The sequence below is a fragment of the Cornus florida genome, unplaced genomic scaffold, assembly GCF_030987335.1.
Source record: "Cornus florida cultivar Cherokee Brave unplaced genomic scaffold, ASM3098733v1 CherokeeBrave_3.0.0_Hap2_Chr06, whole genome shotgun sequence".
NCBI classification, from domain to species: Eukaryota; Viridiplantae; Streptophyta; class Magnoliopsida; order Cornales; family Cornaceae; genus Cornus; species Cornus florida.
Window position 1 is genome coordinate 101,882,339 of NW_026775576.1, and position 23,811 is coordinate 101,906,149.

Genomic DNA, 23,811 nt, shown 5'->3' on the forward strand with positions numbered 1-23,811 from the left:
CTTCCTCTCATTGTTCAGGTACCCGAAGCAAAAGCAAACGAGAAAAAATGACACAATTTTATGATTTTGCAAAATTGACAGATTCTGTTCTTTAAAAATCAGCCAAGTAATTCAAAAAATATAAATATTGAAATAAAGAAATAACATGAACCACCACCACTTCACAGATGTTACGAGGGCCCAATTCCAAAAGGTTCAGGTAGAGGCTCAAATCCGTTGTCAAATATGGATTCTTGATCAGTCTTATCATCAACACTATGCAACCAATTTGTGTTCTTCAAGTCCTCTTTCAGCAGAATTGCATCATAACGGGAGCTTTCATATATGTCTGCTTCTGTAAGTTTTGCTGAAATTTGATAGTCTTCTTTGGTTCCATTTTCAGGAGACCTATTAACGTAATTTCCGTAATCTGAGATGACACCATTATTGCTGACAGGAGGGTTCCCATTGACAGATGGTGGAGCACTTAAAGCACGACCAGGTTGGCTTTTGTGATTGGTGGATCGAATGCTCTGAGGGAAGAGGGTTGTGCCTGAAAGTGGACGGCTGCTACTGGTACCATTTCTTATGTCCTATGAGATGAAACAGATATTTTTATGATTGAACTGATATCATAAAACTTATGTCTTGAAGAACAGGGAAAAGAAAAATGCTATGCATACTTTGCATCGACATTCAGGAAACTACCAAATATTACACTGCCATTATCACTCCAAATCATTTTGAATGCCACAAAAGAACCGACCTGATGACATGACGATTTAATGATTTATCTACTCAGAACAAATGTCACATTTGGTATAATGGAGCTCACAGGAAAATTTTCTTCCCTTAGACATCACACTGATAGATTTGCAGTAATTGATATGGTAAAGCAACACGGTGATATGACAAACTGACTATGATCATAATGTTATCAAAAAGATAATGATTATGGTGAGAAGCAGATTGTGGCAAATTAAGATGCCAATGTAATGAATCTAATGGCAGTAATCAACAGTCATGATTATAAAAAAATATATGGTGATCATCATGATAATGATACGATGAATGTGATAGAGCTGGTAATACTACTGATGCCAAACAATTGACGAAAAATGATCACGTTGCTGTTAATGGGGATAACTTCATTATGTCATGTTGCATATCTGATAAAGATGAGGGGCACTATGACAGTGGTGATGATGGTGTGATCAAGTGATATATGATAGAACAACTTTCTAACCAACCTTGACAGTCATAAGATGAGCAGACAATGAAACCAGGACAAATTATAATTTATGGAATTAAGTCAACAGAAAAAAAGTGGTAAGTTTATAAACTGAAAATGTAGACATCTCGGAAAATGGGCCCAAAAAATTAGATATAATGACAGGATGGACAGAGTAAGCATACCATATGTCTAATAGCCATATCAAGCGATTTCTTTGAGATAGTCCTCCCAAATCCTGTGCTCTCTGTGGAGGTTGTTGAATTCTTTACGGGTTTCCGCATTGATGACTCTGAGTTATGGGGGGCCTTACGGGACTCCAATGGATCAACAACCTGCCCATTGGCATGCAAACGGCCCCTTCCAGTGGGTTCCGTAAGTCTTCCCCTAGTGACAATAGGTGATGATTGTCTTTTTGGCAAATTTGCAGGGGTTGGGGGGTCTATTCTCCCTTTACCTGTAACAGCCACACCTGGCCTGGACCTACCAGCAGAAATTGGCCTATCTGGCAAAGTTGTTCTCAGGTTAGGTGGTGTCTCAAGGGAGAAATCAGGTAGAACAATTGGCTGTGGTGGGGCACGAAGTCGTGGACCTGGGGAGCTTGGCCGAGATGTGGGCAACACATTTCGCCCATTTGACAAATTTCGCTCAAATGAGGATGAAGTTCCTGCTGCCGGAGACAGAGATGGTGCTGAACTCCTACGAGTGGGTGTTGATGGCCGAGAGGCTGAGCGAGTGGCCGTGGTATTCAAGTTGGCAGGAATTTGAGGCCTAGAACTTGGAGTTGAAGGTCTTGAGTTTTGGAATGATCTGGTTTTGTCAATGGAAGAGTTGGCGGGGGCTGGACGGGCTTTAGAAGGAGTTGAGGTTCGCGATAGTGCTGGACGAGCAGATGGAGTCGAAGGTCTTGCTGCAGATGAAGAACGGGCAGCAGGGGAGGATGGTCTAATATAAGATGAGACTGACGCTGAGCTTGTGTTGAGTATTGAGGTGGATTTGTTCGAGTAGGTACTATGTGGTGTTGTAGAGATGGAAGGGCGAGTCACTGAACTGCTTCTAGTTGGTCTTGAGGGATGGTTGCTCTCCGATTGTGACACTGAAAACTGAAATTGAAAAAACTAGTAATTCATAATTTCAAGCTTCCAAACTAATTTTACTACCTGGAAAAATACTATATTAAATAGCATTTCACCAGTAATAAATCATTGTTGAATATGCTCATTAGATAATAAAAAAGATATATTAAATATGGATCTTAATAGTATGAGGAGAAACGTAAGTGGCATTATGTCTGCTTTACAATATACTAATAATACTATAAAGGGGTATCACTGGATAAGTCACAACTTGGTTTGACCAGGTAAACCATAGTGGCGCACCAACCCATGTCAGAATGGTTAAGCCGGGTTGGTTCAACTGTAGTGAAACTCATCCAATACGGCCAAAAAAACATTGTAAGATTTAGCTGAATCAGGCTGGGTCTTGGTCAACCAGACCAATGACCAGTGCTAATTCATTGCGTTAGTACACCCAGTTTGACATAAAGGTTACCATAAAGGACCATGATTGTATTCACTTTCAAAATTTTCTTCTAAGCCTTGGCCTTAGCATTTGTTCTAGATTGCCCAAAAATTAAACTATGAAATGATTAAGATTAATTCTGGGGTTAGGCTTTGTCGAGTTAAATTCTTTATTCAGGCTAGCATGGACCATCAGAGTGGGTTGACACTTTCCAAGGGAACTGCCATATCAAAAACAGGATATTTCGAATGATTCAGTATAAATGGTTCCTTCAAAAATATCCCCTAAGAGGAACCAATCAGTCGTAGTTTTTTAGCAGACATTATCTAGAATCCACTCTCACAATGAGTCACGGAAAGTTGAACAGACGATATGATAAGAACATAGTCAATGAGTCTCGTGTGATCAATGTAACCAGGCCAAACTTCATGAATGACCAAACACTGATATGGATTGGATGAATTTACTTCAATATATTGGTTTCAGAATCAGCAAGCACGATTTCATACATATTTTCAGTTTCCTGAGCCCTCTAGCAGCAAGAAGAATAAATTCTCCTATTTGTCTGGAGGTAGGTCCATGAAGCAAACACACTGGCACAGATCTAATTTTGGACCAAAACTCAACAAAACAAAATATAAAAACATACCCTTGAAGACTTAGTTGTAGAGACTGATCTAACCAAGGAACTTCCTCTTGGAGCTGCCGAGGCTGGTTGCGACTCACTTCCATCCGATGAAGGAAAAAGAGGAGTTCCTGGTGGAGTGAGAAGCCTAGTAACAGAGAAGGACAATAACTATAAATCAGAAGTGCATAAGAATCTCTAGATACTAATTTTAGTTCAATATTCACCAACGTAAACATCAAGGTGCCATAAATCCTGTATAGAAATTTTAAGTTTCCAAATTACCTAAAATCTTAAGTTTTAGATTACACTTCAAATATCTAAAAAAAAATTCTCCCTATCACTCTTTTTCTTCTCTGGCTGATCAACTTCCACATTTAAAACCTAGGTTACCCAAAGTCGAACAAAACACTTGAAAACAAAATATGATAAATAATCATAAAGTTAGACTTCGATTCCAACATCATCAATCAGAAACAAATTTAATACTTAACTATCTCAAGCTCAACACTATTTGGTGAATATTCACATTATAATGAGTTTCACTTTGTTTGAACAATTTCTGGAGATAGGTATGGGAATGTGTTTCAAGATGAAAATAAAAGCAATGCTTTGTGAAACAGCAAAAGCATTAGGATAAAACAGAACTGTCCATGCTGTATACATCGTAAACAACCATCCTATGCTCCAGTTCATCCAGGCTGCTCAACAACTTCATCCCATGCTCCATCAAGTTGCATCCTAAGATTATTACTTCAAAATAAATCCTATACAGTTGCCTATTTCTACTTGATAACAGGTGTCTTTTAACTGCATCGAACTTTCTCTATTCAACTATTTGGGGTCGGATACAAGAATGTTCTTTTGTTATTTCCCTCTAGGGCAATAACCTCAGTTAAACTATGAAATGTCATATTTTTTTAATATCTCAACCATGTTGTCCTGGTCTTCCCTTCTCCCAGCATTACTCTCAATGTGATTACATCACTCTTTCTGACAGTTGCAATTGTTGAACTTCACTCTACATGGACAGATCATTTTAAATTGATTCTCTCTTTAATTAGTGGTAACTTCAACCGTCTCATGAATGTATTCACTTCTAATTTTATTATTTCTTTTCTTGGCACAGTTTATCTCAAAAATTCATTTTGGCCACGCCCAATTTATGAATCTAACAGCAGTTTCACAAATTTTTATTTTTTTAACACAAGTTATAAAGAGAAATAAAATCAGTATATACAACAAAAAGGAGAAAAGAGATAGATGGGGTAAAGGTAGAAATTGAGCTATTTATTGTCTTCAATGATCATGTTTAGCAGAAAAAAGAATTACTTTCTTATTAAATAGCACTTGCTAGGATTTGACAAACTCATAATCGTAGCTCATGAAAACAGAGTTCTCGTTGAAACTTCAACATTAGCTCTGCTAATATGGTATCCAGCCCACAACTGATACAAAGTGCCAGAATTATAATGAGGTCATATATATATATATATATATATATATATATATATATATATATATATATATTTTGTGCATCTTTTAGATAAATCATACCATTCAGAGAAAGTACTGTTATTAACAATTAAATTTGGAGATTGGATTGGGTAAAGGTAACATTCTCAATGCAATTACAGGTTTGCTGAGTCAGATGTGCTGGAAAGAGTGAAAACGCTTGGCTTCTCTTTGTATCGTATATAGTATCACAAGCTGTTCAATTAGCTTCAGATTCCAGATAAAATTGACAAAAGTCATATTAATTAAAGAATCAGAAGAGCTTTTAAAAACTACTATATATCCAGTGGATTATATCCACGAAAGCCATGCTTTCAACTAGGCAAACAAACTATGAACAAGGTTAAATCTTGAAAATAAGCATTCAAGAGTAAATATGGCTAACCAGACAAAATGACAAACCGATGCACGCGCATAAGAAGAGTTTACTCTGAAATCCCTTTTATTAAGTTAGCTATTATACTGGCATTGGCATAATTAATTTAAGCAAACTATTGTCTTTGTGGAGTTTCACCTAATCATCAATAAATCATGGTTTCAAATCACAATATTAGTCAACTTACGTATGCCTAATCCTAATTCCTAAGTTAGAGGCTATTAAAGAGCAGACTCCAGGGTACAATCTTTATTACCCATGTCACATCTCATTGTTCAATATATGTTGACAAGTCTTAGAGTCTCTGATAAGTATCGGATGCATATAAAGATAATTTTCAAATTAGGATACGTTTAGGAAGTATGGGACACAAATTCACAACTATTACTGTTTATCAGGTTTTTAGCCTGTTTGTCAATTCACATTCTGCAATGACAACCATAATGGTCCACAAGTTATGACTTAGATTCCTACCAATTTATTGATACATAAAGGTAAAATAACCTACATATTTACTTATCAGAAAAAAAAAAGGAAGGTAAAATAACCTAACAAATCATTACATGAAGATGTTAATTGACACTATCAGCTGATATTTAAAACTGTGCGAGGAACGATATAATTGAAACAATCAGAATAAGAAGGCATTCTTGATTGGCATTCATTTAAGTCAACATGACACAGCTAAGTAAGATTTGAAACTACACTATGTAACATATGTGATCAGCAGGAAGAAGCTAGATCTGAAGTTGAATGACTTTACACCGGAATTAAATAATCAAGGAAATGTCGAAGATTTACCAATCGTAGTCATGTTTTCCCCCATCGGTTGATGACAACAGATCATCTATCCCACTCCTTGCCAATTTTGCTGATCCAACAGAAAGTTTGCCCAATTTTGCTGAAACTGCAATCATGTAGTGAAAAACAATAAATAAAATAAAACTATTTTGATTATAAAGAAGAATAGAAAAAACAAACAGTAACACTCCGAATTCAAAAATGATCAGATGGAATCAACAAGTATAAATTAGATTCTGAACAAGTAAATAGTCCAGGCAATAGTTTGCTGATCAAATGGCATCCAGTTATAAACGACTCCGTCTTGAATGTTCTGCGGCGAGAGACAATGCCAGTATATACAAAATTACAAATCTCAAAACATATCAAGTAGCATCTCTAAGTGACTAAATTGTAGTCTATAGTTATAATATAGATTACATTTTCGAATGAGATTAGTAACAGTAATAATAAAAAAAGGAAAATCAAATACGGTGAAACGATCAAAGAATCGTACTGTCTGATTCATCGGGCGAAACAACAGAGAGACTCCGGCGATTCCTAGAGAAGAGATCCAAGTTCTCGTCCGCATCCTTGGGGACTCCGTTGAGACTGAGACCTCGGCGGTGATGAGATCCGGCCGTAATATTCCTCCCGCCGATCACAGATCCCTTGAAACTACTACGATTCATTTCTAAGAATGCAACACCATAACCATCTCCAAACCAAAATGCGCCACCATGTGAATGTCACAGAGAGAGATGCAATGAGAGAGACGAAGCTTTTAGGTGATTTTTACGTCATGAAGTTATGAGAGAGAGAGAGTATTCAACTATTCCATCTTTGCTTGAGTGGAGAGAGAGAGTATTCATGTGTACTCGAGTGTTGAAGTTGAGACAACCTATTAGTACTACTATTAGCAGTAGAAAATGAGGTCCTCTTCCATAATTTACACCAAATAAGTGGTTTTCTTTCTACTTTGCCATAAATGGCACAGATTTTTTTGGTAATCATATTCATATGGCTCATAGCCTCCCCTAAAGTGGGCTCGTGTCATTAATTCCGTCTTGGATCCTGAATTCTAATCTCACTTGATTCATGCTTTTATTAAACCGCTAGGATCAAGAAAGCTTTGTACAGGATAAGTAATACTCCGAAGTAGCACTAGCAGTAGTAATAATAATAATAATAAATTAAGTTGTCCCCCAAATAATTGACCAGTTGTCCTCTTAATTTTTTGAGGTCCTAAGCTTCACAATTACAAAGTTGGAATCATTTTAAAAATATTCATAAGTTTTGGAAAAAATTTCAATTGATAATAATATAGATTTTTACAACATAAATATTATTCTGGAATTTCAAGAGAGGATAAGAAGGTAGGGCTTTTTCGATTAAGTTTTTATAAAACAATTTTTTGGTTTATGAATTTAGTTAACGGTTTCTGAAAATTAATTTCATTTTTTAAAACTATTTTTCAAAAACTCAATTTAAAAAAGGTACGTTTTCAAAAATTGGTAATCATGATCAGGATCTGTCATGTAGATCAGTGTCAAAGCCTCATGCCACTTATCACAGGGGCCTCATGGCAACCGGTCCACTGTGTTTATAGATTTTTTGCTAGTGGTAATGTACAATATCCTTAAATACATTTTGCTCGATAAGGCTACCAAGTTTGCATGTGATTTGTGCACTTCATTGCAGTTGGAAAATGACCATGCATGATGATTGATGGCCCACGAATAGAAGTTGGGGCTTTGCTTGACTTGGTATAAATAGGACTGTTAATTTATTCAATTCCGCGGGACCATTCTATCCCTATTAGGACGGATTTGAAATTACCCTAATAGGATTAGGAGTAGGTTTGAAAAAAAACATTTAACCCGCAAAGTCCTGAATCATCTCAATTAATGGATTTAATTGCTTCGTCTCGGTTTCACTCTAAATTCGATGCGATTCAGGATAGGACGAGTTAAAAAAAAAAAAAAATTTATTTATATGATGGGTTTTAAAGATTCGGGGCGGAATGAATTTAAAAAAGAAAATTTATTTGTATGAAGGGTTTTAAAGAAAGAAATGCCCGGTGACATCAAGAAGTATAAATACAATTGGTAATAAGGTAGGGAGGGGAAGAAAGGTGGAACAAAAGCCTTGGTTTTCTAATTTATTTAACATCTTGTTTTATGGTGTATTTGAGTGACACGGCAACCACCTGTTAGTCTTCCAATCTTTATCACTGGTATAATAATAAGAATATTGCTACCCACGTATCCAAATCCTATGCACATTTCCTTCTTTATTTATTTATTTATTTGAATTTTTTGTTCATTTCCTTCTTCAATGTTAACCACTCCTTCAAACTGTAGCACATTTAGCCACTGCTGCCATTTACAGATGGTTGGAATTTTGTGTACCTAAATCTTGCGCATATGAGATCCACACAGGGAGAGTTCTTATAATAAATGTTAAAGGAAAATTGTAGATTCAAATATATTAAAAATGGTATATTTTATAATTTTCAATGCAACTGATAGTTCAACAAACATGGGGCTTAATTGGGAGTTGTTATTATTGAAATATATATTATAATAATTTAAGGAATAAATATATATTTCAATAGTTATTATAACTCCTTATGGTGTATAATGTGTTAAATGTACGACACTTCATCTGTGGTGTGTAATTTATAAGTCATGGATGTGTGAAAAAAAACAAAGGATAAAATTAAAAACGCCTACATTTATGAAACAATTGAAGTATCATTTAATTACAATAAAATAAAATAAATTGAGAAACTCTGCAATTCAATAACTGTAATGAGAAAGAGCCGTATAAAAATAATAATTATTAAATGGACAATTACAAAAACAGATACGAAGTTCTCCTTTCAAAAGGAGAGATCGGGGTGAATGAAAGAATAATTAAAAAAACCTTATCAAGTTATGCTGAATTCAATTACATATTATGAAATATGGTTGATGAATTAATTGTGAGATTGAATATTGAATATGTGTAGCACCAAAAATCAATCCAATAAATGTAGTCCTTGACTATGATCAACTTTAAGATGGTGGATGGACCATAGGAGAAAAGGATGCGTGCGATGTGTATGGGTCGGTATACTGAACTCAGCAGCATAACCATGTGTTGCTTTTGATTCCTCAAGAAACAAACATTCAACAAAGAATGCGACACTAGCTATGAACCATGCATATTAAAATGATGTATCATGTCTGGACTGATATTCTTGACTTTGACGTTTCCATCCCATTATTTTTTTCCTCTCCCAATTAATTAATATATATACACACACATACACATTTGGGTGTTTATACTTCAAATACAATGATACACATCTGTTTCATTCAATTCCTTCAATTAAAATCAAACAGAAATATTATGGTGATTATTTGTACTGTATACTAATCGAATCTCATATAGTTAAAACTCCCAGTGAACTCGTGATATAGTAGAAGTTCTAATTATGTGCGACACCGAACCAGATCGTCAATTTTAAAATTTTATATGTTGAATACAATGGGCATTTGTTAATTAAATTTAGGAAGATTATTCTTTAGCTTAAGCCAGTAAGCCTCTATAAAGTTGACAGTTAGAGAAAAGCATGAGCAATTATCATCTCATTCTATATATATGGTTGGGGTCTTTTATCATATCTTGACTGTAGGACTACCCACCTCCCTCTGGTTTCCTTTCTAAAAGATTACATATATATGTGTGTCAGTGTTTGTGTGTGGCCTTGAATGAAAGGCAAGCGGATGAAGAGAGCTCTGGACTGGTTGCTCTCTCTCTCTCTCTCTCTCTCTCTCTCTCACAATAGTGTTCAATTGTTCCGGTGAATAGAGAGTAATATACTAATTTTTACTCATAACCTTGGGATCTAATCCAACGGCTACGGGAGAGAATAATTATTTTAGAAAATTAATATTATTCTATTCAACCATTAATTATGAAATGACTATATTAAATACATTCTTAAAGAAGAAAAAAAAAAAAAAAAATCAACAATGAACTACCATCACCCCACCGCTACTATCACCTTTACTCCGCCACCACTTCTCCCACCACACCACCACCACCTACACCACAACACTTTTGACTAACAATTACCAAATCTACAAATTAATTAACGTCCTTATAATTATTGGTGTATGTGGTGGTGGTGGGTGGCAGTATGGTGATGATGGAGGTGGTGGTGGGTGGCAGTATGGTTGGGGGAGGTGGTCGTGGCAGTGGGGGAGGAGGTGGGTGGTGGTGATGGACTGACAGTGGTGGAAAGAGGTATAGTTAAAGTTTAATCAGATTAAAAAAATTATTGTTGATTTTTTAAAAAAATATCCAATATAGTCATTTCATAATTAATGGCTAATTAAAAAAAAAAGGACAATTACCTAAAATAACTATTATTTCAATTAGTCATAGGATTAGATTCTAAGACTATGATTAAAAGTGAGTATATTGCTCCTGCTCATTAAGGAGCAATTGAACACTATTGTATATAAATATAATTATCTTATATATATACTTATATATATATATATATTTATTTTATCCTATGGGGTGTTATTTTCAATGATTTACAAAGACTAAAGACTAAATCATGAAGTAGATAATGTTAAAAATGTGAAAAAAAATATATATTGTGGCTAAATGTGTAAAAGAGAAAAATAGTATTGTGGGTAAAATATTGGATGGGGAAGGTACCCAAATGGAAAATTAATGTGAACCACCAGGAATTCCTTTGAAGCAAAGCTAAGCTTTTTAAAAAGGGTGAGGCAATGCCATGTGGGAAGTATGAGATGCAGTGCTTTGTGTGCCCCAAGAAAAAGAAATAACAACAAAATAAGGTGTAAGTGTCATCCTTATCATCACATAGTATCCTTTTAGCTGATCAGGAGAGGAGATATGAGAATCAAAACACTCAAAACAGCGTATTTTTTACAGGACCACAAAAAACTCTCTTCCAAAAACCGATTGATTTGGAGTAAATAAAAGATAAGTGCATCATTTCAGCTAACATAGGAATGTATTAAATTGGGATTCAATTTTGATTAATAAATAAATAAATAAATTAAAGTAATGATACTTCTTTTTAAAGTCGGATCATGTGATGTGATCATGTCATGCGTGTGGTGAGACTCATCACATTACTTTTTTAACAAAAAATTATTACATAATAATTTCGGACCAATCATTATTTGACACATAATATGTGTGTCATTGCTTATTCTTAAAGTTATATTTTCGACCTCTTTTCACCTTTTTCTGGTTTGTATTTACAATTTACTATTGTAGATTAAAAACCAGTGTGTGTGTAATTTTGCCTTCCATGCTTATGCGTGTGTGAGAGAGAGAGAATAGAGTTCTTCAATTAAAATGTGAGTGGTCAAAGGAATGAGCGAAACTGAAAGCAAAGAAATTGACGAGACAGTATATGATGATATTCTATATATGGTGTGAATGACATGCAGATCTCATTAAAGGCGACTAATATGGCAGTTTATGACATTCAAACGGACAATACATGTGTGTTAGGCATTATTGTAATTTACAAAATATAAATTGGATTGTTAACAAATGGGTCCTGTAAAGCCCATTACACTGAAGCAGTTGATCATGATTTAACAAGTGCCTCAGCCCATGAAAGTTTCATTGATGGATTGGGTTGCAGGCTTGCAGCCCATTCCTTACAAACTCAGATACATTGTAACAATGTCGATCAGTCAGAAACAATCTCAGGTACGGAGCCACTTCATAGTTTGTCCCCATTGATTTTTTTTAACTACTATATACCACTAATTTTTCTTATTTTTAATTATATATCTATAAAATTTTCACTTTACCCTTCTAAAATTACAAAAAAAAAATCCCACACACAACTTCCAGAATTTGTCCTGATCGTACTCAATAATGATTTATCATTCTTTACATAACGTAACTTAGATCCAAATTATTAGGTCTTGCATTTTATTTATTTTCTTTTTAAATCTCATTGTTGCTAACTGCTATAATTAGTTCAAATGTGGATCTTGTTTAAAAGAATTGTTTTGGATACATGTCATATTCCAAAACAAACTATATATATATATTTTTTGGGGTAAATTAGGGAGAAGGAGGACTTGATCATTTTTGAGTGGGTAGTCCAAATGAGTTAATCAACTTATTTGAAACGTGAAGCAGACATCACTTGACCAACGAATTAAATTTGAACATATTTATCCAATCAACTTATAGTAGTTTCAGTCTCTCTAGCAAGACTTTGGAACACCATCAACCCTAAAAAGTGGGTCGGTGGATGTTTCATTGGACAAAACAACTCTAATCCACCATGCTCACATGTAGTGGGAGTGGAGGGAGGTGGTTGGATGGTAATGGATGATATAAAATATATACATGTCATTCGTGGGACGGCTAAATGACTTCAGACAGTATCATTTAAGGTAATAAAATAAAATAAAAATCATAAAACATATCCTACCGGTATATGGATCAACCAATTAATTAATTGGTTGACTTGTGAGGTTGATAAACTTTTGCGTGTGCTCCACATGTACTTTTCTAATTATTATTCCTTTGACAATTGACATCCTCATTTAGATTTAGGTGAGCTCGATCATCCAAGTGGTTTGATCTTGCTTGTTAGTGCCAAAAGTCAGAATTCCTATCATGTCATGAGTTGTGCTTATTAGGATGTTAAATCTTTATAAATGCTGTTTCTTGGGAAAACATTACATTAAAAAAAAATAAAAAAAAAAAAAAAAAAAAAAAAAAAACAATTTGAGTGCATGTACAACGTAAAAAGCATTATGATCTAGTCCAATTACACAAGACAATTGCGTTGTTTTTCCATTTTGAAAAATGGTGACCTACATCCTACTTATTTAATTATGTTATGGACCATAATGTGGGCAGTGCCCTATGCTAATCCAATGTTTGCTAAGAGTCATGCATGTATTCCATTCCCATCTACAGAAGACTGAGTCTTGCTTGCGAATCTCATTCTTGATCGAAATGAGGAATCAACTTTTTACTTTCGTGTGTGGCACCAATATCATTCCATTTTTGCACTACACACAGTGAGTGAGCGTGTAACAGAATATTGGTGATGGATTTGATTATAATCTTATTGATTTGATGGTTGGTGCTAAGTGCTAACGGCCTATCGCTGGTGATCAGCTGATTGACATGTCAAAATTATTGTTAATTTTTTTTTTTTTTTTTAACTTACCCACTCACTTAAATCCTGACAATATATATATATATATATTATGCACCCCATCATCTGAAGTAATATTATCCTTCCCGTAAGAGTAGTACCCCAACACATGTAATTGGTAAGAATCTAAAGGCGCGCAGTTGGTCTAGTCCACCTTTTTTGTTTTAAGTTGATGCCCTCTGACTCCATTCCCACTTTTGCAAGTAGTACTACTTCCTCCGCCGGTCATCTTCTCCTCCTCTTGCCCATTCACCCATCCACGACTATATTTTTGCTCTCTGATGCCAACCGCACTTTCAAATTTCTGGTAACAATTAAAAACAAACTCTTTTTTTTTTTTTTTTTTTTTTTTTCGAAAATTCATTAAAAACAAACCTCCTATATATATATATATTTATATAGGAGGATAGCCTAGCTTTGTACAATGCAAATATATTTAGAGGGCACTGGTGCTTTAATTTTTTCTAAAAATAACCAAGTAAACTTCATAAATAATGCCTTACTAAATTTCAAGGATATTAGTTTGGTGTGACGAGTAATCGTGTTAATTTCTATCAATTTATTTTTCTCTCTTAATTTGTTTATAATAGTAATATTGAATGGCTAGACTAGAATCAAGTCCATTGATGAAGGAAGCCTACCTTATAAATAAATAAAAAGTTAATGGAACCCTATTGTATGATATATATATATATATATATATATATATATATATATATATATATATATATTGTGGAATAAATTAAAATGGTATCATTAATTAGATTCATTACTCCTTATAGAAACCTAAAGCTCAGCCATCTAATGTTTTCAATGAAAGTAACATAAAAAAAAAATAAAACAAAATAAAAAATTATTACGATGGTCCAAGCAATAACTATTTGACATCTAATTAGCATAAATGACTGCATGTGTGGACCTTCTTTGTCACGCATGCACATTTGTTTACACGTGTCCAATATTATTCCCTTAAAGAGTGGACCTTCTTTTTCACTTATAAAATAGCATTTTCAATTGAAAGAATCCACCCGGAAACGACTCCCAAGTCCTAGCTAACATAGATCAAACTCCCTCTGTCTTACGTTATCCCTTGCCATCACCTGCCACAAAAGCTCCCTCTTCTCTTTATATATATACAGTAATTGTGATCACTTTACGTGTTACTTTTGCTTACATCCGTTGCCTATCTTTCCTATCAATGCCAAATCATCTCCTCCATAAGTGCCCTTCCCATCTCCTCTCATACTGAATAGTACTCTCTCTTTCCCTATATATATATATATATATGTATGTATGTATATATGTATATCTAGATAACTAGTGCTATCTTTCTTTGTGCTTGTGGGTGGGTGTTTCTTTGTGCCTTCGGGGGACACATTCTTTTCACAAAAAATTGGCTTAAGATCTCTCAAATTTTTGTGCCCATATATAGGCATAAAAAAATTTCATGCTTTAACATTAGCTTTTAATTTCTAATATTAATTTTATACGTTTCAAGAACTAATGTTTTGTGTTTGAATGTTTTACAGAGCATATATATGATTTCAGGAATGATGCAACGTATTCGGGAGATACTGGTGTTTTTGTTCTTGGCCGTATTTTCTAAGGCAGTGTACAGTACAAAGCCGCCTCACTGGGGATATGAGGGCGAGGCGGTGGCCAACCGAGCTAGCTACTGTCTGAGCTGGCGGATGGCGGTGGAGGCCAACAACATACGTGCATGGCGCACCATCCCAACTCAGTGCTTGCGCCACATTGAGACTTACATGATTGGGGGCCAATATGACCGTGACCTCAACTTGATAGTCGACCATATTATTACTTATATTGATGCTATACTTCTCTCTCACGATGGTTTGGATGCTTGGATACTAGATGTTGACGACACCTGCATCTCCAATATCTTTTACTACAAAGGAAAGAGATATGGGTACGTGTGTGTGTATATATATCACCTAATACCTAACTATTAAACCTTATTCTATTACTCTTAATTATATATATATATATATATATATATATATATATATATATATATTCAAACAGTCTGTATTCAACTGTAGTTAAATCTCGTGCTACAAAAATCATGTCACTATTGCATATATATGTGCAGGCAAGTTTTACACACACACACACACACACGCCTACATACACACATATAAACTTCCCATTATATCCCTTGCTCGGATGCGTATTTGTATCATATGCACTCACAATACTGTTTCTAGCAGGACCTCGATCTTGAACACTTAATCTCTGGAAATTAAGATCATACTCAATGGCCGAACAATATTAACTTGAGTTGGTTCGATAACGGTGTATTTCTTTTGAATGTGTAGGTGTGACCCTTATGATCCGAACGGGTTTAAGGCTTGGGCATTGAGAGGAGGGTGTACAGCAATTCCTGCAGTTCTAGAATTGTTCAACAAGCTGGTTGAAAGTGGATTCAAGGTATTCCTTGTTACGGGCAGAGATGATGAAACATTAGGCCAAGCCACTCTTGATAATCTGCACAATCAAGGGTTTGTTGGTTATGAGCGACTTATTTTAAGGTAAGATATATAATATTTGGGACTGGTGTTTCTTAATTATAAGACTAATTCTCTATTCATTTCCAATTATGTGTTTGCAATATTATTTCTACCCTCAGAACAGCAGCTTACAAGGGACTAGGCGCGGTGGTGTACAAATCCGAAATTCGGAAGCAGCTGGAAGGGGAAGGTTACAGAATATGGGGCAATGTGGGAGATCAGTGGAGTGATCTTCAAGGAGATTGCATCGGCAATCGGACTTTTAAACTTCCTAATCCCATGTACTTTGTTCCTTGAAATTAATAGTACGTGCCAATGAATTAAGCTAGCTCACAAGAGATAGATTCATCCTTAAGTGGCATGATTATAAGATTTATGTTGTGTTGCCTAGCTGCTAGCTTGTAATTACTTTATTTCTGATCAATGAATCAAAGAAAGAAATTATTAAAAAACAATAACATTCCAAGGAGATTGTTATTTTTTTTGACCCTTTGAAAGCTTGAGGTTTTTTGTGACTTTTTGTTTCTTTGGGATTCGCTCTCCTTTTGAGGATTTTTTTATAAATTACTTTATTTCTGATCAATGAATCAAAGAAAGAAATTATTAAAAAACAATAACATTCCAAGGAGATTGTTATTTTTTTTGACCCTTTGAAAGCTTGAGGTTTTTTGTGACTTTTTGTTTCTTTGGGATTCGCTCTCCTTTTGAGGATTTTTTTATAAAATCTTACTTATCCAAAAAAAAAAAGTAACAGACATTTCTCCTGCATTTTGTTAACAACATTTTTCTCTAGTAAAACATAATGAGACTGATCATTTAAATTTTTTGATGTCTGGTTGATGTAATTAACTCCCATATTTCCAATATATATATATATATATATATATATATATATATATATATATATATATATTATGATGGAGAAATAGACATGATGAAGAAGAATATGTATATAACTATACAGTCAGCCAAAAAAATATACTACGCATATAACCATACAATAATAATGTACTTGCGTCTTAACTATGCAGTAAAAGATGATACGTAGGGGCAAAGCTCTCCTTAATTATGAAACTTGCATCTATGAGTATGGACAATTGGACACTTTGTTTGAAATACATGGGTTTGTTGAGAGAGCAAGGGCAAATTCAAAAATTGCCAATGAAACTATCTAATACTTTTAGTAAATTTTTGATGTTTTTTTTAGGGATGTGCCCAAGCCCACTAAAACCAATTAGCAGGTGTGACAGGATTAGTAGGAATTTTTCTAAAATATATATATAGGTGTGACTGAGGATTAGTAGGAATTTTTCTAATATATATTTATAGCACATGTTTTGATTCCATAATATACTTATCATTTAAATCATTAGACTTACCTCTCGCATTCTTACTTAACGCAACTATCATCTTAAAGCATACTACATTTTTTTATTTTTATTTTATTATTATATTTTTTTTTGGGTAAGTGTCGGTCATCGTTCCAGCAACAACTACTCTCTCCACGTTCAGCAGTACGGAGTAATAATCTGACTTATTGCTACATCACTGCAGCGGGGGGAGGCAACACCTTATTGGTGACAAAACATAATCTTAGTAGGATTGGTAGGAATTTGGACTTATTCAAAGTTGAAACCGGACTTGGAGCTCGGCTCGGCAGAAGCTTCGCAGCAATGGCCCAAAACATAGGTGGGCCCAGCCTACAAGACGTTGTCTATCTCTCTTCTCCTTATTCGGTGACGAGAAATAGAATCCTACTTTCGTCCCCCCAATCTCACTATTTTTCTCTTCTACGGGGTAGTGATTAATTAATATCTCTCTTTATATATTTCCCTTTGATTTTCTGTTTATCTCGCGCGCAAACACACACATATACACATTTATCATACATCAAGAAAAACCCTAGAAATCGGGGAGGAAAGATGAACGATACAGATGTCTCGAAGCAGATACAGCAGATGGTCAGATTCATTCGGCAGGAGGCCGAAGAGAAAGCTAACGAGATCTCTGTTTCTGCTGAGGAGGTTATTTTCTTGTTTAATTTCATTCATATAATGTTTAACTGAACGGTGTTTTTTTTTTTTCCGGATAATTTCGTTTATATGATCCCGTGTTTAATTGGTTAGAGTCGTTCATTGTTAATTATATGCTCTGAATTCAAAGAGGAAAAATAAAAGTTCAAGAAAGCAAGTGATGATACTGAAATCAAACCCGTTTCAGGGTTCAGTCAGCTATGTTTGATTCCAGAATTGATACTAATGGTTGCATTGGATGGCGCATAGATGATTTTACTTAGGATTTTAAGTTAGTAATTTTGCTTGCGTTTATATGAGTCATTTGGTTATCCTTGAAACTTGTTTAAATTAAATTGTTTTTCCAGGATTTCAGGATATTTTCTGGTGATTTTTTTAGCTTTGGTTACTATGCTGATGTTTATTTTGGTGATTCTAGTGATGGCTCTCTCTCTTTATATATATATATATATATATATATATTAGTAAGTGGTGATGGCTCTATATTATATGACCAACCTAGTAACAGCATCATTATTTAATAGACTATATAGGGAAAATTATATTAAAGTACCATTCGATAGTATAACCATGAAAGTCGAAGATTTAAAGATGGTGCTTGCTCTGAATTTGTTTCCCCTTTGATAGATGTTTAAAGTTTTCTAGCATAATGTGTAATAATCTGTCAAAGCCTGTCGTGGAAAAGTTGTTAGGTTTACATTTGTACAAATATGGTAATTCTAAATTAATTATCAGTAATTTCACGAAGATTTATTGGTCATCTCTTTGGCTCTTGCCTGCAGGAATTCAACATTGAGAAATTGCAAATAGTTGAAGCTGAAAAGAAAAAGATCAGGCAGGAGTATGAGCGGAAAACAAAGCAGGTGGAAGTTCGTAAGAAAATGTGAGTTTTATACATCTCCCACCATTTATCACGTGCTGTATTTATCGGTGACCAATTTTCCTTCTAGAGCTATATCATGCCCCTCAAACCCTGTTTGTGAATTACTTAGAGCACGAGTTCAATGGTGCTGTGGAAGAGTAGTTCTTCTGAAACCAAGGATGTTGTTAATTGGTTCCCACTTCATAGTTTCCATGTTGATTTTCCATAATTGAATTGCTGAATTCATACTAAAGGCATTAGGTACAGTAAGGCACCAAGATGTTCTGGATTTTAGGCACAAGACACGAGGAAGGTGCAAATCAAATAAAATTGTGGATTCGCAACAGTAGAATAGTAGGGTCATCTAATTTTAAATGCATGTTATAGAATCACAGGATTCACTACTATTTAGAGTCTAAATCATGTTATAGTTGATGTTATAAATACAAATTGGACGCCTGATTTGTATTTTGGTCTTTTACTGGAATTTTTATTCTTAATGAATTAGAGTGATATCTTAGATTAATGCAGCTGCAAAGACTTAGCATGCATTTTTTCCTGCAGGAATCTATTTCATGGTGGTACTCAACATGATAAAATAATTTTGTTTTTCAACTAACATGACAAATATATAGAATTAAATTACAATGCAAAGAATTTTTAAGATAACCTATTTCATTCCAAAATGAAATTAGAATAATATGATACTCAGTAGGCCACAATGATGAGATCTAACGGTCTTTTTAGGTTCTTTAGTAACCATGCACCGTAAGTAGTAGTCCGCCCCCCAAAAGTAAGATAAATTCTTCAATAGATAATGTTGTCTTGCCCACAAAACAAAATAATCATATATATATATATATAACAGATTCGTTTGTCATGATAAAATGTAATCTAGCAAACATTAACAAATTAAATGGATTTTTAACTTACATTTGAATTGAACATAAGCATATTTAAATCTACACAAACCAAAACAATTGATCAAAGTATTAATTACTAAATTGAGCTATGAATAAAAATCCCAAATGTATGTATTTAGTAAAACACACAATGCTCAACAATTCACTGGTGAGAGTTTTATATTTACATAACAAACAAATAAAGCATGTTAGCATAATCTACAAAAATAGGAAACAACATACAAAATAAAAAAAATAGCGAAGAGTTAGATAAAATCCCTAAATGACCAAAAAAAATGTAATGTTGTGCTAATAATATATATATGATATCTAAGAACAGAGGTATAAATATATATATAGAAATAATGTTATATATTTAAATCGGTATTTATGGAGAGGGAGGGAGAGAGAGAGAGAGAGAGGGGTGGGTATATCTAGAGAGAGATTTGTGTTTAGACTAATTTTGCAAAATTTGGGTTGGGGGGGGGGGGGGGGGGGGGGGGGGGGGGGGTTGAAATGTCCCCCGGGCTAAGGGTAGCTCCGTCCCTGATTATCTGTAAATGAGAGATTAAACTTATCTACTCTGAAGATGTGACATGGTAATTTGTTATTGCTTATGTTATTTATTAAAAAATTGTCAGTTTGAAATTTTAGTGGCTAAAAGTGTTTCCATGCAGTGAGTACTCTATGCAGCTGAATGCATCCCGTATCAAAGTTCTTCAGGCACAAGATGATGTGGTAAATGCCATGAAGGATTCTGCCAGCGAGGAGCTTCTGAAGGTTGCTGATGAAAAAAATGCCTATAAGAAGCTTCTCAAAGGATTGATTGTGCAGGTGCCCTCTCTGTTTCCATATTTAATGTGGACAAGTTTGAACAACTTTTGTTCATTATGAAACTGCGCAAAGAGTTAAGCGAACTTTGCACACAGCGAAATCTATCATTGACCTTCAACATTAACAACTAACCCATTATTGTAAAAAAGTTAACTTTTGCAGCCTTTTTTTTTTTCTTCAAAGACAAATAAATAAATAGTTTTGAGTTTTTTTCTTTTTTCTTTTTTCTTTTTCCTTCAGCCCCTTGCTACTTTGTTGACGGTCAATGTAGCCAAATTCTTCACTTATATGAGATAATCTGCTGGTTAAAATGTCGACTGTCCATTTATTGAGTTGTATTATGAACATAATACTGACGAATTACTGAAAGAAATTTGTTAGAAAAGGATTATTATTACTGAGACAGAACTAGCTTTAACCGGCATTAAATTGGTTTGTTTTCCTCCATGTCTGCAATTCAACTTGCATGCTTATTAAAAAAAAAAAAAAAAAATTCTCCTCAATACATCAGCTTCATTCAACTTCTGTGAAATGTATTTGTATACTTTCTTCCATATTGGGCAGCCTGACAAATCCTTTTTTGACACTCATGACATGATCCTATTAGTTAGGTCATAATGAATATTCATTTTTCTTGCTTGCTTACCCCCCCCCCCCCCCCCCCCCCCCCCTCCTTCCAAATAAATAAAAAAATAATCAATTTCTTTTCTTTTTTGTTGTTTCACTTAGTTTGTGTCTGATAATCTGTTAATTGCAACTCGTAGTGTTTGCTACGGCTGAAGGAGCCTTTAGTGCTGCTGCGTTGCAGAGAGATAGATGCTAAGCTCGTTGGGTCTGTTTTGGAGGATGCCAAAAAAGAATATGCTGAGAAAGCGAAAGTGCTTGCCCCTAAAGTTACCATTGACACTGTATATCTCCCACCACCTCCAAGCAGCGCTGAGGCTCACGGTCTCTCTTGGTAATTGTTGCTCCTTCTACTTGCAAAACTTTCTGCAGTCAAATTCCATTACAATCACTGAATTTATTTTATTATCCAAGGGTTAATTTAGTCATCCTTTTGGGATTGAAATCTTTCCATTGTTTTCTTAATGACATATAAAGTCAAGTCTTCTATTTGTTATAGAATTTGAAATGAAAATTTGTTATTAAATGTTTAAAATCACAGTTAGGATATTACAAAATAATTCGTGATTGATGAGTTTGCTACTTTTGGTGCTGATGGCCCCATTTCACCAAGTCCATTAATATCAGAGACAGGCTAGTGCTTTCAAATTCCATGGGAATGGATGCCATATTATGAATGCACCAAATGAATGCCATTTGCACGGGAGAACACCATACATTATTTTTATTATTATTATTTTGAAAAAATGCACCATACATTATTTGCTGAATGTTGTACGGTCCAATTTGTATGCATGATACATCATATGTGCTCCTATCTGTTCTCCTTCTTCCTTTTTGTACTATTTCATTTCCTAATTTTTATTCCATGTGCTTAATAGTGTTTATGGTTTTCTTGTTACTCTTTCTTTGTTAATGGTGAAAAGCTCGGGAGGGGTAGTTTTGGCTTCACAAGATGGGAAGATTGTTTGTGAGAACACTCTGGATGCTCGATTGGATGTTGTTTTCCGGCAAAAATTACCCGAGGTATGCATTCTCGTCATGTAAAAATAACTTGACTGGTTCTCAATTCTTAAAGTACTTTAACTTTGCTCTTTTTTATATCAATGTAAAACGAATTACGCCCTCTCAGGCACACCTAACTTCTTTTTGGCCTTTCCTTAATCTTGTAGCAACTCTAAGTTTGTAAGGCATGTCACTATAACTAAATAAATATATGAAAGAAAGAATATCCGATATTTTAAATTTCCGAACGTAGGAATTTTTTTTTTCTAAATAAAATATATGAAAGAAAGAATATCCAATATTTTAAATTTTCTATCGGAGGATTTTTTTTTTCCTTTTTCTTTTTGCCCCTCAAGCTTGCGGGAATTCTGCTTAAAATTTGAGAAAATACACTATAGTAGCCAGCTTGTGTCGTGTAAAACGCCTGCCCTTTACCCTAGAATTGGTGGAGAAGACAAAGGGCTTTGATGATCAAGGTTTTCACCAGAAGTTGCATTATGGTTTGTTATGAGAAACTGCAACTTAAGTCCTAGGTATCATTTGCATTTCTAGGAGGAGTACAACTTTAGTCCTGGACGGTTAGATATGAAACTTAACTCTTGGTCACTTTACTCAAGACCATGATGCCAGAAAGACGGAGAAATAGGAGGTAAGCTCAAAGGTAGGTAAGCTTGCCACCCAAAGGAATCCACCCAACGAATAAGAGCGAGGATACTCCCCAACCCAAGGATTCTGCTGTTTTGATAACAAGAAGAACTAACAAGCCAAAAGCTCAAATGATGTTAAAATTCATCTAGGTTACTTTCCAGTACATTAGCAGGTGCTAAAATAGAGTTAGCATGGAACAATCTCCCTGCCATAGGTAGAATTCCAAAGATACAAATATTTTTCAAAACAAACAAGTACCAAGTTAAGAAAATGAAAAGACACGAGACTTCTTTAACTCAAATATAAACTACGGAGTCTGTTTAAATAATGGGCAAGAGGACTTTAAAGGTTTTGAAGTGATGCCTTGAAACATAGAAATCAGCTGCGAAAGTGATACAAAGATATGCTGACGCCCAGTTGGATGGAAACAGGATAGGAGTAACGAATTTCTTGGGTGCAGATTTCTCAGTAAGCCCTGACACTCTTTATGACACTCTTTATGGGAACACAGCCATAACTCCCGCTAGAGAACTCCGAATTGCGCATCATTTGTTGGAAAGTAGATTTGTAGAGCTTTCCAACCATGTACGGCTTATCACCTAATTCTTTCCCAATCGAGCTCGGATGGAGAACATAGCTAATTAATAACGGGTTGGTTGGGCTATAGCAAGGGACGCTCCGGCTTCAGACCAGTGGCTATCCATCATTGTAAAGTTCCTTTCACTTGATGATTAACTTATGTTTCATCTAGATTAATCTGTCTACTGGAATTGTGGCCTACATATTGTTCCATAATAATAATAAAAGAAAATCTGCAAAAGATCTAGGACCAAAAAAACGAAGAAGAAATGAAATGCATTATATTGTTTTCTTAATTATTGAACTTAATTATGGTTTTATTCCTTAATATTCTCACTTTTTCTTTTACCTCCATGCAGATACGCAAGCGTCTTTATAATAAAATGAGTGCATGATCAATGTGGAATCTTCCATTGCGCTTGGGGGCCTGCATAAGTTTTTTTCTTGGGGATGTTTTAGGCATCCTGGACCCAGTTTTTTTTTTTTTTTTTTTTTTTTGCCTGTTCAGATCCTAATATTATATATGTTTTGTAAT

At 34.6% G+C, this 23,811-nt stretch overlaps 3 protein-coding genes across 5 annotated transcripts; 2 read left to right on the top strand and 1 right to left on the bottom strand.

Annotated features, from left to right (window-relative positions):
• Positions 1–40: 40 nt before the first annotated feature.
• Positions 41–7,007, bottom strand: LOC132313422 (uncharacterized). The gene is made up of 5 exons (XM_059812175.1): positions 6,545–7,007; positions 6,049–6,154; positions 3,381–3,504; positions 1,396–2,313; positions 41–572 (listed from the first exon to the last, which is right to left on the bottom strand). The coding sequence occupies exons 1-5, from the start codon at positions 6,717–6,719 to the stop codon at positions 171–173; spliced, it is 1,725 nt and encodes a 574-aa protein (XP_059668158.1). The 5' UTR covers positions 6,720–7,007; the 3' UTR covers positions 41–170.
• A 7,247-nt stretch (positions 7,008–14,254) lies between these two features.
• LOC132313423 (acid phosphatase 1) lies at positions 14,255–16,302 on the top strand. Of its 3 annotated transcripts, none has more exons than XM_059812179.1 (4): positions 14,255–14,510; positions 14,807–15,188; positions 15,598–15,810; positions 15,909–16,302. In XM_059812179.1, the coding sequence occupies exons 2-4, from the start codon at positions 14,809–14,811 to the stop codon at positions 16,084–16,086; spliced, it is 771 nt and encodes a 256-aa protein (XP_059668162.1). In that variant the 5' UTR covers positions 14,255–14,510; positions 14,807–14,808; the 3' UTR covers positions 16,087–16,302. The 3 variants fall into 3 exon arrangements, with proteins under 3 accessions (XP_059668162.1, XP_059668160.1, XP_059668161.1); XM_059812177.1 differs by having other exon boundaries at positions 14,788–15,188; positions 15,909–16,300; XM_059812178.1 differs by lacking the exon at positions 14,255–14,510 and adding an exon at positions 14,528–14,603 and having other exon boundaries at positions 14,788–15,188.
• A 1,213-nt stretch (positions 16,303–17,515) lies between these two features.
• Positions 17,516–23,773, top strand: LOC132313425 (V-type proton ATPase subunit E1-like). The gene is made up of 6 exons (XM_059812181.1): positions 17,516–17,813; positions 18,605–18,705; positions 20,264–20,420; positions 21,185–21,378; positions 21,971–22,070; positions 23,636–23,773. Exons 1-6 carry the CDS (start codon positions 17,712–17,714, stop codon positions 23,669–23,671), a joined length of 690 nt encoding a protein of 229 aa, XP_059668164.1. The 5' UTR covers positions 17,516–17,711; the 3' UTR covers positions 23,672–23,773.
• Positions 23,774–23,811: the final 38 nt, after the last annotated feature.